Raw genomic sequence first — 18,066 nt, forward strand, 5'->3', positions numbered from 1 at the left:
AGCCAAGGGCCACTTACCAGCAGGTATCCCATGTGCCCTGCACAGGCCAGCACAAGGCCAGCAAAATGAGGAAGGAGAGCAGTTTCATGTCTGTCAGGAGGAGCAGCAGGAGAACGTGGTAGCTGCAAGAAGCAAGCAGAGCTTGTTACCCACAGCGCAGCAGCTGACAGAGTGCTCACAGTAGTCCCGTTGCCTGGGGTGCCCTTGGCCACAGGGCTGATGTCACAGATCCACTGGTTCCAGGTGCTAGGCACAGCCTATGGGGCGAGGGGAGGGGCAGCATGGGGGCGTTCCAAGCTGAAGAGAGGACAGAGGTGGTGCTTGGACACCCCTGGGGTTACCCATAAAGATGAATTTTCATGGGGACAGAAATGTGTTTGGGTCAGTGCTTTGACACTCTTTAGTTTAGGGGTAAACGTACTGACCTGCTTTGCTAACAGCTCTGCTTTTGAAGAAGGGCGGAAGGAAGGACTGATAAGAAGCCTGCTCTGCTCCAAAGTGTCCTTGGAGAAGAGCTGAAAAGACTAATCACAGAATCATAGGGGTTGGAAGGGACATCAAGAGATCATCGGGTCCAATCCCCCTGCCAAAGCAGCTCCCCAGCTCATATTGCACAGAGAGGCATCCAGACGGGTCTGGAATATCTCCAGAGAAGGAGACTCCACCACCTCCCTGGGCAGCCTGTCCCAGGGCTCTGTCAACCCTCACTGGGAAAAAGTTCTTCCACATGTTGGTGCGGAACTTCCCGTGCTCCAACTTGCAGCCATTGCCCCTTGTCCTAACCCCACAGACCACTGAAAAGGGGCTGGCTGATTCCCCCTGCATCCCCTGCTTCAGATAATTATAGACTCTATTCAGGTCCCCCCTTAGTCTTCTCTTCTCAAGGCTGAAGAGTCCCAACTTACTCAGCCTTCCCTCATAGGGGAGATGCTCCAGGCCCTTAATCATCTTCGTAGCCCTTCTTTGGACTCTCTCCAGGAGATCCCTGTGCTTTTTATACCAAGGAGCCCAGAACTGGACACAATACTCCAGGTGGGGCCTGACCAGGGCAGAGTAGAGGGGGAGGATCACCTCCTTTGACTGCTGGCTACACTCCTCCGGATGCACCTCAGGATCCCATTGGCTCTCTTAGCCACTGAGGCACACTGCTGGCTCATGGCCAACAGGTCGTCAACCAGGACCCCCAGGTCCTTCTCCACTGAGCTCTTCTCCAGCTCAAATCCTCCTTCCTACCCTTTTTAAAGACCGGAGTGACATTGGCCATCCTCCAGTCTTCAGGCCCCTCTCCTGTTCTCCAAGACCTGTCAAAGATGATAGAGAGCGGCTCAGCAATCACTTCTGCCAGCTCCCTCAGGACACATGGATGCATCCCATCCGGGCCCATGGATTTATGTGCATTAATTCTTTTGAGACCCTCCTGGACCACCCCCACCTCAAACAGAGGGAAGCTCTTCATTTCCCAAACTCTATTACTTACTTCCAGTGCTGGGGGTCCCGAGGGGCCTTTGAAGTGAAGACAGCAAAGAAGGCATTCAGTATCTCCACCTTCTCAGCATGCCCCATAACCAGGACACCCTTCTCATTCAGCAGTAGACTCACATTATCCCTGGTCATCTTACTATTCACATATCTAAAAAAAACCCTTTTTATTATCCTTTATGTCCCTTGCCAGTTTGATTTCCTGGTGGCCTTTAGCCTTCCTAGACGCATCCCTACAGGCCCTCACAACATTCCTATATTCTTTCCAGGTGCTCAGACCCTTTTTCCACAATTCATAGACCTTCTGCTTCCCTTCGAGGTTACTCATGAGCTCCCTGCTCATCCACACAGGTCTACTGCCATGCTTTCCTGATTTCTTGCTCCAAGGGATGTATCAAGAGGGATTATTCCCCCATCACCCTTAGCTCCGCCTCCGATGAGTCACCGCACCATGCGGTCAGGGGGTCTTGCTGTGGTGGGCGAGGGGGAAGTTGGGTGCCTCTCTCTCTCTACCTTTCTCCCTTCGCTTTTTTGACCCTCGTGGTTCTGTGCCCAGCCTTGCCGCTTTCAGGAAGGGTCCCTCAATGCGGTCTCCCACTCCAGAGCCCTTCTCCTCAGCGACTCAAGAGGAAACATCCTGCCACTGCAGGTGCAACAGCTGGGGCACATCCAGAGATGCCTGAAGGCAACAGAAACTGGGCGGAAGGGACAGGTGGCAGGGGGAGATCACAACCACCCACCCAGCTCAAGGCCTGTGTAAACGCCCCAGTCCAGCACCTTCAAGCAGCATGCCTGCTAATTTGACTATGCTTGATGCGTTAATTACTCACCAATTAATGGAAATTTAGGCAGGCTTTTCTAATCCTGTAACAAGAGATACAGGTTGTAAATTCTGTGTGTAGGGGGCTCGTTTGGTGGAATTGCCACCTAGCACCCGTCTCTGTAGAGACATGGAAATAATCCTAAACCTCTGCTCTTCTTTCTCACCTCTGGGTGATGACAGGTTGCTCCAACCCACCATGGCTGCGAGCAACCTCCTCTCTGAGCTGACATGGTTGCAGGCCTTTTGAGTGACTCTTCCCCTTTGTGCCCTATGTGACTGTGGCTGGATTTTGGCTGCGAGGAACATGGAAGCACTTGCCCTTTCCCAGGAGACTTGTCCGAAGCTTGGTGAACAGTGAAAACGGGCAACTTTATTTCAAGAACTGGGCTGAAATCAGCAACTGTGTGAAAGCCTGAGGAATGTGGGCGAGACAGAGCAGGCCTCTGACGCTGCGTATCAGAGGCCATTGGCCCAGCAGCAGACAGCGGTGGTACCATGCTGCCCAGCCTGGACGCTGTCCCTCCTGCTTCCTCATGCCTTTCCTTCCCACATGCCCCGCAGGAGCTCCCGCACCCCAGTGAAGAATCGCACCAGTTTCTCAATGGGAAATGGGCAGGAGGTAGGCCCACCCGCTGGAGCTGGTGTTGGGGCTGGCTTCTGCCATGGTCTTGAGGTGGTGAGGAAGTGACTCCACGCCTGTGCTGTTGGGGTACTCCTGAATGCTGAGCTGGCTCCCATCTGGACCAGGATCCATTCATAGAAGTGCTGGGTGGACGTGTAGATGCCAGGCCGCCTTGCTCTTGCACAGCCTGTGCCCCAGCTGGTCAATCCCACGAGCCAGAAGTACTCGGCATTCTTGTCCTGGCAGACAAGGGGGCCGCCACTGTCACCCTGAGGGGAAGGAAGGAGAGAGCATGAAGGTGGTGTTGGGTGGCCATTGTCAGCACTATGGCTAGCTCCTTCCCATGAGCCAGAGATCCCCCTCTTGCCTGTGAGGGGATTGACTCTCCCTCAGCTCCGCGCAGTGATGCTGGATGCACAGAAGACTCATCTGCCAGGACTGGGATGTGGGCCTACAGGCTATCAAGAGCCCTAGGTGGTCCAAGGTGGGGCACCGGACAAGGACATGCTCATGGGGAAGGAGAGGCAAGTCCCAGCAGTGCTGGGAAGGTGACTTGCCAGGCAAAGCCCATGCCAGCAGAACTTTGGGCTGTTGTGACAGGGCTGCTAGTGGTGCTGGGGACCGGTTTGTCGCAGACTCCTACCTGGCAGGTGTCGATGCCACCCTGGGGATAACCAGCACACAGGTTGTGGCTGTGGATGGCCCCTCGGTACCAATTGCTGCTGTTACACTGCTTGATGTCGATGAGGTAGACCTTGGCCTCCTGCAGCCTGTCGGTGGCTTCTGCAGCTGTGAGCAAAGAATGCAGCAGCTCATTCCTGGTTCTCCTCCCTGGTCTGGGTAAGCCCCTTGCCTAGGGCTTGGCTTGGCCTCCAGAATGCATTGTAGCAGTGTTTGCTTTGTGTCTTGCTTTGACTAATGGGTCAGGCCCGCCTCCTCTCTCTAGGCACACATCCCCGTGCAACCTGACTGTGTCGACATTTCGCCTCTGCTGCCTGAAAGCCCAGCCCGCCTCCCCAGTGTGCCATGCTTGCTCTCAGGGCACAAGGAGTGCTCAGGAACTCACATCTTGCAGTTGTGGAGCCCCAGCCGCTGACATAGCAGTTGGTCAGCTCTGAAACTCTCAGCGAGGCATCAGGCACACAGGCGAGCTGGATGTAGTCATTGCACTGGACAGGCTGGTCCAATTCCATAAGCGCGATGTCATTCTTCTGCGTGATGTTGCTGTAGTGCTCGTGAACGATCACCTGCATGATACCGCGCACTTGTGCCTCAGGACCCAGCCGCGTCAACTGCGTGGCACCGATGACCACACGCCACATGCTGACGTCCCTGGAAGGCAGACAGAGAGAGCACTCAGAGCCAGCGGAACTACGTGCTGTCACAGCCCAGCCGTTGTCTGCCACCTGCTCTTGACAAGGCAGAGAGGAAAGTGGTGCTACAGAGGGCCCAACCACCCTAGCACGCCTTGGGCACCAGGAACTTGGAGCTGGAGGCTGCTGGGAAGCAGTGGCGTGAGCCCACCTTTCTCCTGAGCTGGGCTGGGGAGAGTCCAGACAGTGGGTGTCCAGCGGGCGAATGGAACGGGATGGGGTGAGGGTAGCCTGAGGTGCTGTGGGCAGGGCAGCTGGGAGTGTTGTGTGCTGTTCCCTACTCCTCCTTACCAGACGTTGATGAAGCAGTGGGCTGCTGTAAGGACCCACTGTGGGTGGATCAGGGAGCCTCCGCATATATGCCCTGTGCCCACGTTCCAGGGATTCTGGATGCTCACAATCCAGGGCCAGGCTCCCTTCTGGGCATCTCTGCCGCCCACAACACGCGACATGCCTGAGTTCCAGGCCATGGGCCGGTGCCCGCAGGTCCTGTAAGCAGAAGATCGTTACTGTCCTGCTCAATGACTTGCTGCTGTTCAGGCTGAAGGTCAGCCGTCTTCCCTCCCCGCAAGGTGCTGTATGGACAGGAGGGCCAGGGAACGCCATGGAGCGTGCACCCATCTGCCTCTGTTTTGGCTTTAGCCCCGTAGACAAGCGGTGCCAGCAGCCTGGGTGCTGGCAAAGATCCGAGGGCCCCACAGGGGGTTCAGGAAGCCGTGGCGTGGCCATGGGGGACAAGTGGAAACCCTCCAGTGAATCCCATAAGGCTTGCCCATGCTACCTTCAAGAGCCAAGGGCCACTTACCAGCAGGTATCCCATGTGCCCTGCACAGGCCAGCACAAGGCCAGCAAAATGAGGAAGGAGAGCAGTTTCATGTCTGTCAGGAGGAGCAGCAGGAGAACGTGGTAGCTGCAAGAAGCAAGCAGAGCTTGTTACCCACAGCGCAGCAGCTGACAGAGTGCCCACAGTAGTCCTGTTGCCTGGGGTGCCCTTGGCCACAGGGCTGATGTCACAGATCCACTGGTTCCAGGTGCTAGGCATAGCCTATGGGGCGAGGGGAGGGGCAGCATGGGGGCGTTCCAAGCTGAAGAGAGGACAGAGGTGGTGCTTGGACACCCCTGGGGTTACCCATAAAGATGAATTTTCATGGGGACAGAAATGTGTTTGGGTCAGTGCTTTGACACTCTTTAGTTTAGGGGTAAACGTACTGACCTGCTTTGCTAACAGCTCTGCTTTTGAAGAAGGGCGGAAGGAAGGACTGATAAGAAGCCTGCTCTGCTCCAAAGTGTCCTTGGAGAAGAGCTGAAAAGACTAATCACAGAATCATAGGGGTTGGAAGGGACATCAAGAGATCATCGGGTCCAATCCCCCTGCCAAAGCAGCTCCCCAGCTCATATTGCACAGAGAGGCATCCAGACGGGTCTGGAATATCTCCAGAGAAGGAGACTCCACCACCTCCCTGGGCAGCCTGTCCCAGGGCTCTGTCAACCCTCACTGGGAAAAAGTTCTTCCACATGTTGGTGCGGAACTTCCCGTGCTCCAACTTGCAGCCATTGCCCCTTGTCCTAACCCCACAGACCACTGAAAAGGGGCTGGCTGATTCCCCCTGCATCCCCTGCTTCAGATAATTATAGACTCTATTCAGGTCCCCCCTTAGTCTTCTCTTCTCAAGGCTGAAGAGTCCCAACTTACTCAGCCTTCCCTCATAGGGGAGATGCTCCAGGCCCTTAATCATCTTCGTAGCCCTTCTTTGGACTCTCTCCAGGAGATCCCTGTGCTTTTTATACCAGGGAGCCCAGAACTGGACACAATACTCCAGGTGGGGCCTGACCAGGGCAGAGTAGAGGGGGAGGATCACCTCCTTTGACTGCTGGCTACACTCCTCCGGATGCACCTCAGGATCCCATTGGCTCTCTTAGCCACCGAGGCACACTGCTGGCTCATGGCCAACAGGTCGTCAACCAGGACCCCCAGGTCCTTCTCCACTGAGCTCTTCTCCAGCTCAAATCCTCCTTCCTACCCTTTTTAAAGACCGGAGTGACATTGGCCATCCTCCAGTCTTCAGGCCCCTCTCCTGTTCTCCAAGACCTGTCAAAGATGATAGAGAGCGGCTCAGCAATCACTTCTGCCAGCTCCCTCAGGACACATGGATGCATCCCATCCGGGCCCATGGATTTATGTGCATTAATTCTTTTGAGACCCTCCTGGACCACCCCCACCTCAAACAGAGGGAAGCTCTTCATTTCCCAAACTCTATTACTTACTTCCAGTGCTGGGGGTCCCGAGGGGCCTTTGAAGTGAAGACAGCAAAGAAGGCATTCAGTATCTCCACCTTCTCAGCATGCCCCATAACCAGGACACCCTTCTCATTCAGCAGTAGACTCACATTATCCCTGGTCATCTTACTATTCACATATCTAAAAAAAACCCTTTTTATTATCCTTTATGTCCCTTGCCAGTTTGATTTCCTGGTGGCCTTTAGCCTTCCTAGACGCATCCCTACAGGCCCTCACAACATTCCTATATTCTTTCCAGGTGCTCAGACCCTTTTTCCACAATTCATAGACCTTCTGCTTCCCTTTGAGGTTACTCATGAGCTCCCTGCTCATCCACACAGGTCTACTGCCATGCTTTCCTGATTTCTTGCTCCAAGGGATGTATCAAGAGGGATTATTCCCCCATCACCCTTAGCTCCGCCTCCGATGAGTCACCGCACCATGCGGTCAGGGGGTCTTGCTGTGGTGGGCGAGGGGGAAGTTGGGTGCCTCTCTCTCTCTACCTTTCTCCCTTCGCTTTTTTGACCCTCGTGGTTCTGTGCCCAGCCTTGCCGCTTTCAGGAAGGGTCCCTCAATGCGGTCTCCCACTCCAGAGCCCTTCTCCTCAGCGACTCAAGAGGAAACATCCTGCCGCTGCAGGTGCAACAGCTGGGGCACATCCAGAGATGCCTGAAGGCAACAGAAACTGGGCGGAAGGGACAGGTGGCAGGGGGAGATCACAACCACCCACCCAGCTCAAGGCCTGTGTAAACGCCCCAGTCCAGCACCTTCAAGCAGCATGCCTGCTAATTTGACTATGCTTGATGCGTTAATTACTCACCAATTAATGGAAATTTAGGCAGGCTTTTCTAATCCTGTAACAAGAGATACAGGTTGTAAATTCTGTGTGTAGGGGGCTCGTTTGGTGGAATTGCCACCTAGCTCCCGTCTCTGTAGAGACATGGAAATAATCCTAAACCTCTGCTCTTCTTTCTCACCTCTGGGTGATGACAGGTTGCTCCAACCCACCATGGCTACGAGCAACCTCCTCTCTGAGCTGACATGGTTGCAGGCCTTTTGAGTGACTCTTCCCCTTTGTGCCCTATGTGACTGTGGCTGGATTTTGGCTGCGAGGAACATGGAAGCACTTGCCCTTTCCCAGGAGACTTGTCCGAAGCTTGGTGAACAGTGAAAACGGGCAACTTTATTTCAAGAACTGGGCTGAAATCAGCAACTGTGTGAAAGCCTGAGGAATGTGGGCGAGACAGAGCAGGCCTCTGACGCTGCGTATCAGAGGCCATTGGCCCAGCAGCAGACAGCGGTGGTACCATGCTGCCCAGCCTGGACGCTGTCCCTCCTGCTTCCTCATGCCTTTCCTTCCCACATGCCCCGCAGGAGCTCCCGCACCCCAGTGAAGAATCGCACCAGTTTCTCAATGGGAAATGGGCAGGAGGTAGGCCCACCCGCTGGAGCTGGTGTTGGGGCTGGCTTCTGCCGTGGTCTTGAGGTGGTGAGGAAGTGACTCCACGCCTGTGCTGTTGGGGTACTCCTGAATGCTGAGCTGGCTCCCATCTGGACCAGGATCCATTCATAGAAGTGCTGGGTGGACGTGTAGATGCCAGGCCGCCTTGCTCTTGCACAGCCTGTGCCCCAGCTGGTCAATCCCACGAGCCAGAAGTACTCGGCATTCTTGTCCTGGCAGACAAGGGGGCCGCCACTGTCACCCTGAGGGGAAGGAAGGAGAGAGCATGAAGGTGGTGTTGGGTGGCCATTGTCAGCACTATGGCTAGCTCCTTCCCATGAGCCAGAGATCCCCCTCTTGCCTGTGAGGGGATTGACTCTCCCTCAGCTCCGCGCAGTGATGCTGGATGCACAGAAGACTCATCTGCCAGGACTGGGATGTGGGCCTACAGGCTATCAAGAGCCCTAGGTGGTCCAAGGTGGGGCACCGGACAAGGACATGCTCATGGGGAAGGAGAGGCAAGTCCCAGCAGTGCTGGGAAGGTGACTTGCCAGGCAAAGCCCATGCCAGCAGAACTTTGGGCTGTTGTGACAGGGCTGCTAGTGGTGCTGGGGACCGGTTTGTCGCAGACTCCTACCTGGCAGGTGTCGATGCCACCCTGGGGATAACCAGCACACAGGTTGTGGCTGTGGATGGCCCCTCGGTACCAATTGCTGCTGTTACACTGCTTGATGTCGATGAGGTAGACCTTGGCCTCCTGCAGCCTGTCGGTGGCTTCTGCAGCTGTGAGCAAAGAATGCAGCAGCTCATTCCTGGTTCTCCTCCCTGGTCTGGGTAAGCCCCTTGCCTAGGGCTTGGCTTGGCCTCCAGAATGCATTGTAGCAGTGTTTGCTTTGTGTCTTGCTTTGACTAATGGGTCAGGCCCGCCTCCTCTCTCTAGGCACACATCCCCGTGCAACCTGACTGTGTCGACATTTCGCCTCTGCTGCCTGAAAGCCCAGCCCGCCTCCCCAGTGTGCCATGCTTGCTCTCAGGGCACAAGGAGTGCTCAGGAACTCACATCTTGCAGTTGTGGAGCCCCAGCCGCTGACATAGCAGTTGGTCAGCTCTGAAACTCTCAGCGAGGCATCAGGCACACAGGCGAGCTGGATGTAGTCATTGCACTGGACAGGCTGGTCCAATTCCATAAGCGCGATGTCATTCTTCTGCGTGATGTTGCTGTAGTGCTCGTGAACGATCACCTGCATGATACCGCGCACTTGTGCCTCAGGACCCAGCCGCGTCAACTGCGTGGCACCGATGACCACACGCCACATGCTGACGTCCCTGGAAGGCAGACAGAGAGAGCACTCAGAGCCAGCGGAACTACGTGCTGTCACAGCCCAGCCGTTGTCTGCCACCTGCTCTTGACAAGGCAGAGAGGAAAGTGGTGCTACAGAGGGCCCAACCACCCTAGCACGCCTTGGGCACCAGGAACTTGGAGCTGGAGGCTGCTGGGAAGCAGTGGCGTGAGCCCACCTTTCTCCTGAGCTGGGCTGGGGAGAGTCCAGACAGTGGGTGTCCAGCGGGCGAATGGAACGGGATGGGGTGAGGGTAGCCTGAGGTGCTGTGGGCAGGGCAGCTGGGAGTGTTGTGTGCTGTTCCCTACTCCTCCTTACCAGACGTTGATGAAGCAGTGGGCTGCTGTAAGGACCCACTGTGGGTGGATCAGGGAGCCTCCGCATATATGCCCTGTGCCCACGTTCCAGGGATTCTGGATGCTCACAATCCAGGGCCAGGCTCCCTTCTGGGCATCTCTGCCGCCCACAACACGCGACATGCCTGAGTTCCAGGCCATGGGCCGGTGCCCGCAGGTCCTGTAAGCAGAAGATCGTTACTGTCCTGCTCAATGACTTGCTGCTGTTCAGGCTGAAGGTCAGCCGTCTTCCCTCCCCGCAAGGTGCTGTATGGACAGGAGGGCCAGGGAACGCCATGGAGCGTGCACCCATCTGCCTCTGTTTTGGCTTTAGCCCCGTAGACAAGCGGTGCCAGCAGCCTGGGTGCTGGCAAAGATCCGAGGGCCCCACAGGGGGTTCAGGAAGCCGTGGCGTGGCCATGGGGGACAAGTGGAAACCCTCCAGTGAATCCCATAAGGCTTGCCCATGCTACCTTCAAGAGCCAAGGGCCACTTACCAGCAGGTATCCCATGTGCCCTGCACAGGCCAGCACAAGGCCAGCAAAATGAGGAAGGAGAGCAGTTTCATGTCTGTCAGGAGGAGCAGCAGGAGAACGTGGTAGCTGCAAGAAGCAAGCAGAGCTTGTTACCCACAGCGCAGCAGCTGACAGAGTGCTCACAGTAGTCCCGTTGCCTGGGGTGCCCTTGGCCACAGGGCTGATGTCACAGATCCACTGGTTCCAGGTGCTAGGCATAGCCTATGGGGCGAGGGGAGGGGCAGCATGGGGGCGTTCCAAGCTGAAGAGAGGACAGAGGTGGTGCTTGGACACCCCTGGGGTTACCCATAAAGATGAATTTTCATGGGGACAGAAATGTGTTTGGGTCAGTGCTTTGACACTCTTTAGTTTAGGGGTAAACGTACTGACCTGCTTTGCTAACAGCTCTGCTTTTGAAGAAGGGCGGAAGGAAGGACTGATAAGAAGCCTGCTCTGCTCCAAAGTGTCCTTGGAGAAGAGCTGAAAAGACTAATCACAGAATCATAGGGGTTGGAAGGGACATCAAGAGATCATCGGGTCCAATCCCCCTGCCAAAGCAGCTCCCCAGCTCATATTGCACAGAGAGGCATCCAGACGGGTCTGGAATATCTCCAGAGAAGGAGACTCCACCACCTCCCTGGGCAGCCTGTCCCAGGGCTCTGTCAACCCTCACCGGGAAAAAGTTCTTCCACATGTTGGTGCGGAACTTCCCGTGCTCCAACTTGCAGCCATTGCCCCTTGTCCTAACCCCACAGACCACTGAAAAGGGGCTGGCTGATTCCCCCTGCATCCCCTGCTTCAGATAATTATAGACTCTATTCAGGTCCCCCCTTAGTCTTCTCTTCTCAAGGCTGAAGAGTCCCAACTTACTCAGCCTTCCCTCATAGGGGAGATGCTCCAGGCCCTTAATCATCTTCGTAGCCCTTCTTTGGACTCTCTCCAGGAGATCCCTGTGCTTTTTATACCAAGGAGCCCAGAACTGGACACAATACTCCAGGTGGGGCCTGACCAGGGCAGAGTAGAGGGGGAGGATCACCTCCTTTGACTGCTGGCTACACTCCTCCGGATGCACCTCAGGATCCCATTGGCTCTCTTAGCCACTGAGGCACACTGCTGGCTCATGGCCAACAGGTCGTCAACCAGGACCCCCAGGTCCTTCTCCACTGAGCTCTTCTCCAGCTCAAATCCTCCTTCCTACCCTTTTTAAAGACCGGAGTGACATTGGCCATCCTCCAGTCTTCAGGCCCCTCTCCTGTTCTCCAAGACCTGTCAAAGATGATAGAGAGCGGCTCAGCAATCACTTCTGCCAGCTCCCTCAGGACACATGGATGCATCCCATCCGGGCCCATGGATTTATGTGCATTAATTCTTTTGAGACCCTCCTGGACCACCCCCACCTCAAACAGAGGGAAGCTCTTCATTTCCCAAACTCTATTACTTACTTCCAGTGCTGGGGGTCCCGAGGGGCCTTTGAAGTGAAGACAGCAAAGAAGGCATTCAGTATCTCCACCTTCTCAGCATGCCCCATAACCAGGACACCCTTCTCATTCAGCAGTAGACTCACATTATCCCTGGTCATCTTACTATTCACATATCTAAAAAAAACCCTTTTTATTATCCTTTATGTCCCTTGCCAGTTTGATTTCCTGGTGGCCTTTAGCCTTCCTAGACGCATCCCTACAGGCCCTCACAACATTCCTATATTCTTTCCAGGTGCTCAGACCCTTTTTCCACAATTCATAGACCTTCTGCTTCCCTTTGAGGTTACTCATGAGCTCCCTGCTCATCCACACAGGTCTACTGCCATGCTTTCCTGATTTCTTGCTCCAAGGGATGTATCAAGAGGGATTATTCCCCCATCACCCTTAGCTCCGCCTCCGATGAGTCACCGCACCATGCGGTCAGGGGGTCTTGCTGTGGTGGGCGAGGGGGAAGTTGGGTGCCTCTCTCTCTCTACCTTTCTCCCTTCGCTTTTTTCACCCTCGTGGTTCTGTGCCCAGCCTTGCCGCTTTCAGGAAGGGTCCCTCAATGCGGTCTCCCACTCCAGAGCCCTTCTCCTCAGCGACTCAAGAGGAAACATCCTGCCGCTGCAGGTGCAACAGCTGGGGCACATCCAGAGATGCCTGAAGGCAACAGAAACTGGGCGGAAGGGACAGGTGGCAGGGGGAGATCACAACCACCCACCCAGCTCAAGGCCTGTGTAAACGCCCCAGTCCAGCACCTTCAAGCAGCATGCCTGCTAATTTGACTATGCTTGATGCGTTAATTACTCACCAATTAATGGAAATTTAGGCAGGCTTTTCTAATCCTGTAACAAGAGATACAGGTTGTAAATTCTGTGTGTAGGGGGCTCGTTTGGTGGAATTGCCACCTAGCACCCGTCTCTGTAGAGACATGGAAATAATCCTAAACCTCTGCTCTTCTTTCTCACCTCTGGGTGATGACAGGTTGCTCCAACCCACCATGGCTGCGAGCAACCTCCTCTCTGAGCTGACATGGTTGCAGGCCTTTTGAGTGACTCTTCCCCTTTGTGCCCTATGTGACTGTGGCTGGATTTTGGCTGCGAGGAACATGGAAGCACTTGCCCTTTCCCAGGAGACTTGTCCGAAGCTTGGTGAACAGTGAAAACGGGCAACTTTATTTCAAGAACTGGGCTGAAATCAGCAACTGTGTGAAAGCCTGAGGAATGTGGGCGAGACAGAGCAGGCCTCTGACGCTGCGTATCAGAGGCCATTGGCCCAGCAGCAGACAGCGGTGGTACCATGCTGCCCAGCCTGGACGCTGTCCCTCCTGCTTCCTCATGCCTTTCCTTCCCACATGCCCCGCAGGAGCTCCCGCACCCCAGTGAAGAATCGCACCAGTTTCTCAATGGGAAATGGGCAGGAGGTAGGCCCACCCGCTGGAGCTGGTGTTGGGGCTGGCTTCTGCCGTGGTCTTGAGGTGGTGAGGAAGTGACTCCACGCCTGTGCTGTTGGGGTACTCCTGAATGCTGAGCTGGCTCCCATCTGGACCAGGATCCATTCATAGAAGTGCTGGGTGGACGTGTAGATGCCAGGCCGCCTTGCTCTTGCACAGCCTGTGCCCCAGCTGGTCAATCCCACGAGCCAGAAGTACTCGGCATTCTTGTCCTGGCAGACAAGGGGGCCGCCACTGTCACCCTGAGGGGAAGGAAGGAGAGAGCATGAAGGTGGTGTTGGGTGGCCATTGTCAGCACTATGGCTAGCTCCTTCCCATGAGCCAGAGATCCCCCTCTTGCCTGTGAGGGGATTGACTCTCCCTCAGCTCCGCGCAGTGATGCTGGATGCACAGAAGACTCATCTGCCAGGACTGGGATGTGGGCCTACAGGCTATCAAGAGCCCTAGGTGGTCCAAGGTGGGGCACCGGACAAGGACATGCTCATGGGGAAGGAGAGGCAAGTCCCAGCAGTGCTGGGAAGGTGACTTGCCAGGCAAAGCCCATGCCAGCAGAACTTTGGGCTGTTGTGACAGGGCTGCTAGTGGTGCTGGGGACCGGTTTGTCGCAGACTCCTACCTGGCAGGTGTCGATGCCACCCTGGGGATAACCAGCACACAGGTTGTGGCTGTGGATGGCCCCTCGGTACCAATTGCTGCTGTTACACTGCTTGATGTCGATGAGGTAGACCTTGGCCTCCTGCAGCCTGTCGGTGGCTTCTGCAGCTGTGAGCAAAGAATGCAGCAGCTCATTCCTGGTTCTCCTCCCTGGTCTGGGTAAGCCCCTTGCCTAGGGCTTGGCTTGGCCTCCAGAATGCATTGTAGCAGTGTTTGCTTTGTGTCTTGCTTTGACTAATGGGTCAGGCCCGCCTCCTCTCTCTAGGCACACATCCCCGTGCAACCTGACTGTGTCGACATTTCGCCTCTGCTGCCTGAAAGCCCAGCCCGCCTCCCCAGTGTGCCATGCTTGCTCTCAGGGCACAAGGAGTGCTCAGGAACTCACATCTTGCAGTTGTGGAGCCCCAGCCGCTGACATAGCAGTTGGTCAGCTCTGAAACTCTCAGCGAGGCATCAGGCACACAGGCGAGCTGGATGTAGTCATTGCACTGGACAGGCTGGTCCAATTCCATAAGCGCGATGTCATTCTTCTGCGTGATGTTGCTGTAGTGCTCGTGAACGATCACCTGCATGATACCGCGCACTTGTGCCTCAGGACCCAGCCGCGTCAACTGCGTGGCACCGATGACCACACGCCACATGCTGACGTCCCTGGAAGGCAGACAGAGAGAGCACTCAGAGCCAGCGGAACTACGTGCTGTCACAGCCCAGCCGTTGTCTGCCACCTGCTCTTGACAAGGCAGAGAGGAAAGTGGTGCTACAGAGGGCCCAACCACCCTAGCACGCCTTGGGCACCAGGAACTTGGAGCTGGAGGCTGCTGGGAAGCAGTGGCGTGAGCCCACCTTTCTCCTGAGCTGGGCTGGGGAGAGTCCAGACAGTGGGTGTCCAGCGGGCGAATGGAACGGGATGGGGTGAGGGTAGCCTGAGGTGCTGTGGGCAGGGCAGCTGGGAGTGTTGTGTGCTGTTCCCTACTCCTCCTTACCAGACGTTGATGAAGCAGTGGGCTGCTGTAAGGACCCACTGTGGGTGGATCAGGGAGCCTCCGCATATATGCCCTGTGCCCACGTTCCAGGGATTCTGGATGCTCACAATCCAGGGCCAGGCTCCCTTCTGGGCATCTCTGCCGCCCACAACACGCGACATGCCTGAGTTCCAGGCCATGGGCCGGTGCCCGCAGGTCCTGTAAGCAGAAGATCGTTACTGTCCTGCTCAATGACTTGCTGCTGTTCAGGCTGAAGGTCAGCCGTCTTCCCTCCCCGCAAGGTGCTGTATGGACAGGAGGGCCAGGGAACGCCATGGAGCGTGCACCCATCTGCCTCTGTTTTGGCTTTAGCCCCGTAGACAAGCGGTGCCAGCAGCCTGGGTGCTGGCAAAGATCCGAGGGCCCCACAGGGGGTTCAGGAAGCCGTGGCGTGGCCATGGGGGACAAGTGGAAACCCTCCAGTGAATCCCATAAGGCTTGCCCATGCTACCTTCAAGAGCCAAGGGCCACTTACCAGCAGGTATCCCATGTGCCCTGCACAGGCCAGCACAAGGCCAGCAAAATGAGGAAGGAGAGCAGTTTCATGTCTGTCAGGAGGAGCAGCAGGAGAACGTGGTAGCTGCAAGAAGCAAGCAGAGCTTGTTACCCACAGCGCAGCAGCTGACAGAGTGCTCACAGTAGTCCCGTTGCCTGGGGTGCCCTTGGCCACAGGGCTGATGTCACAGATCCACTGGTTCCAGGTGCTAGGCACAGCCTATGGGGCGAGGGGAGGGGCAGCATGGGGGCGTTCCAAGCTGAAGAGAGGACAGAGGTGGTGCTTGGACACCCCTGGGGTTACCCATAAAGATGAATTTTCATGGGGACAGAAATGTGTTTGGGTCAGTGCTTTGACACTCTTTAGTTTAGGGGTAAACGTACTGACCTGCTTTGCTAACAGCTCTGCTTTTGAAGAAGGGCGGAAGGAAGGACTGATAAGAAGCCTGCTCTGCTCCAAAGTGTCCTTGGAGAAGAGCTGAAAAGACTAATCACAGAATCATAGGGGTTGGAAGGGACATCAAGAGATCATCGGGTCCAATCCCCCTGCCAAAGCAGCTCCCCAGCTCATATTGCACAGAGAGGCATCCAGACGGGTCTGGAATATCTCCAGAGAAGGAGACTCCACCACCTCCCTGGGCAGCCTGTCCCAGGGCTCTGTCAACCCTCACCGGGAAAAAGTTCTTCCACATGTTGGTGCGGAACTTCCCGTGCTCCAACTTGCAGCCATTGCCCCTTGTCCTAACCCCACAGACCACTGAAAAGGGGCTGGCTGATTCCCCCTGCATCCCCTGCTTCAGATAATTATAGACTCTATTCAGGTCCCCCCTTAGTCTTCTCTTCTCAAGGCTGAAGAGTCCCAACTTACTCAGCCTTCCCTCATAGGGGAGATGCTCCAGGCCCTTAATCATCTTCGTAGCCCTTCTTTGGACTCTCTCCAGGAGATCCCTGTGCTTTTTATACCAAGGAGCCCAGAACTGGACACAATACTCCAGGTGGGGCCTGACCAGGGCAGAGTAGAGGGGGAGGATCACCTCCTTTGACTGCTGGCTACACTCCTCCGGATGCACCTCAGGATCCCATTGGCTCTCTTAGCCACTGAGGCACACTGCTGGCTCATGGCCAACAGGTCGTCAACCAGGACCCCCAGGTCCTTCTCCACTGAGCTCTTCTCCAGCTCAAATCCTCCTTCCTACCCTTTTTAAAGACCGGAGTGACATTGGCCATCCTCCAGTCTTCAGGCCCCTCTCCTGTTCTCCAAGACCTGTCAAAGATGATAGAGAGCGGCTCAGCAATCACTTCTGCCAGCTCCCTCAGGACACATGGATGCATCCCATCCGGGCCCATGGATTTATGTGCATTAATTCTTTTGAGACCCTCCTGGACCACCCCCACCTCAAACAGAGGGAAGCTCTTCATTTCCCAAACTCTATTACTTACTTCCAGTGCTGGGGGTCCCGAGGGGCCTTTGAAGTGAAGACAGCAAAGAAGGCATTCAGTATCTCCACCTTCTCAGCATGCCCCATAACCAGGACACCCTTCTCATTCAGCAGTAGACTCACATTATCCCTGGTCATCTTACTATTCACATATCTAAAAAAAACCCTTTTTATTATCCTTTATGTCCCTTGCCAGTTTGATTTCCTGGTGGCCTTTAGCCTTCCTAGACGCATCCCTACAGGCCCTCACAACATTCCTATATTCTTTCCAGGTGCTCAGACCCTTTTTCCACAATTCATAGACCTTCTGCTTCCCTTTGAGGTTACTCATGAGCTCCCTGCTCATCCACACAGGTCTACTGCCATGCTTTCCTGATTTCTTGCTCCAAGGGATGTATCAAGAGGGATTATTCCCCCATCACCCTTAGCTCCGCCTCCGATGAGTCACCGCACCATGCGGTCAGGGGGTCTTGCTGTGGTGGGCGAGGGGGAAGTTGGGTGCCTCTCTCTCTCTACCTTTCTCCCTTCGCTTTTTTGACCCTCGTGGTTCTGTGCCCAGCCTTGCCGCTTTCAGGAAGGGTCCCTCAATGCGGTCTCCCACTCCAGAGCCCTTCTCCTCAGCGACTCAAGAGGAAACATCCTGCCGCTGCAGGTGCAACAGCTGGGGCACATCCAGAGATGCCTGAAGGCAACAGAAACTGGGCGGAAGGGACAGGTGGCAGGGGGAGATCACAACCACCCACCCAGCTCAAGGCCTGTGTAAACGCCCCAGTCCAGCACCTTCAAGCAGCATGCCTGCTAATTTGACTATGCTTGATGCGTTAATTACTCACCAATTAATGGAAATTTAGGCAGGCTTTTCTAATCCTGTAACAAGAGATACAGGTTGTAAATTCTGTGTGTAGGGGGCTCGTTTGGTGGAATTGCCACCTAGCACCCGTCTCTGTAGAGACATGGAAATAATCCTAAACCTCTGCTCTTCTTTCTCACCTCTGGGTGATGACAGGTTGCTCCAACCCACCATGGCTGCGAGCAACCTCCTCTCTGAGCTGACATGGTTGCAGGCCTTTTGAGTGACTCTTCCCCTTTGTGCCCTATGTGACTGTGGCTGGATTTTGGCTGCGAGGAACATGGAAGCACTTGCCCTTTCCCAGGAGACTTGTCCGAAGCTTGGTGAACAGTGAAAACGGGCAACTTTATTTCAAGAACTGGGCTGAAATCAGCAACTGTGTGAAAGCCTGAGGAATGTGGGCGAGACAGAGCAGGCCTCTGACGCTGCGTATCAGAGGCCATTGGCCCAGCAGCAGACAGCGGTGGTACCATGCTGCCCAGCCT

The 18,066-nt window shown here is 55.4% G+C and overlaps 1 protein-coding gene across 1 annotated transcript; it reads right to left on the reverse strand.

Annotated features, from left to right (window-relative positions):
- Positions 1-2,833: 2,833 nt before the first annotated feature.
- LOC311203626 (acrosin-like) lies at positions 2,834-18,024 on the reverse strand (the record flags this gene model as incomplete). The annotated part of the gene is made up of 5 exons (XM_084278380.1): positions 2,834-3,193; positions 13,738-13,883; positions 14,161-14,426; positions 14,759-14,956; positions 17,876-18,024. The coding sequence occupies 5 exons, from the start codon at positions 18,022-18,024 to the stop codon at positions 2,834-2,836; spliced, it is 1,119 nt and encodes a 372-aa protein (XP_084134506.1).
- Between the last annotated feature and the right edge of the window lie 42 nt (positions 18,025-18,066).

This window comes from Gallinula chloropus (genome assembly GCF_964237585.1).
Source record: "Gallinula chloropus genome assembly, chromosome: Z".
NCBI lineage: Eukaryota > Metazoa > Chordata > Aves > Gruiformes > Rallidae > Gallinula > Gallinula chloropus.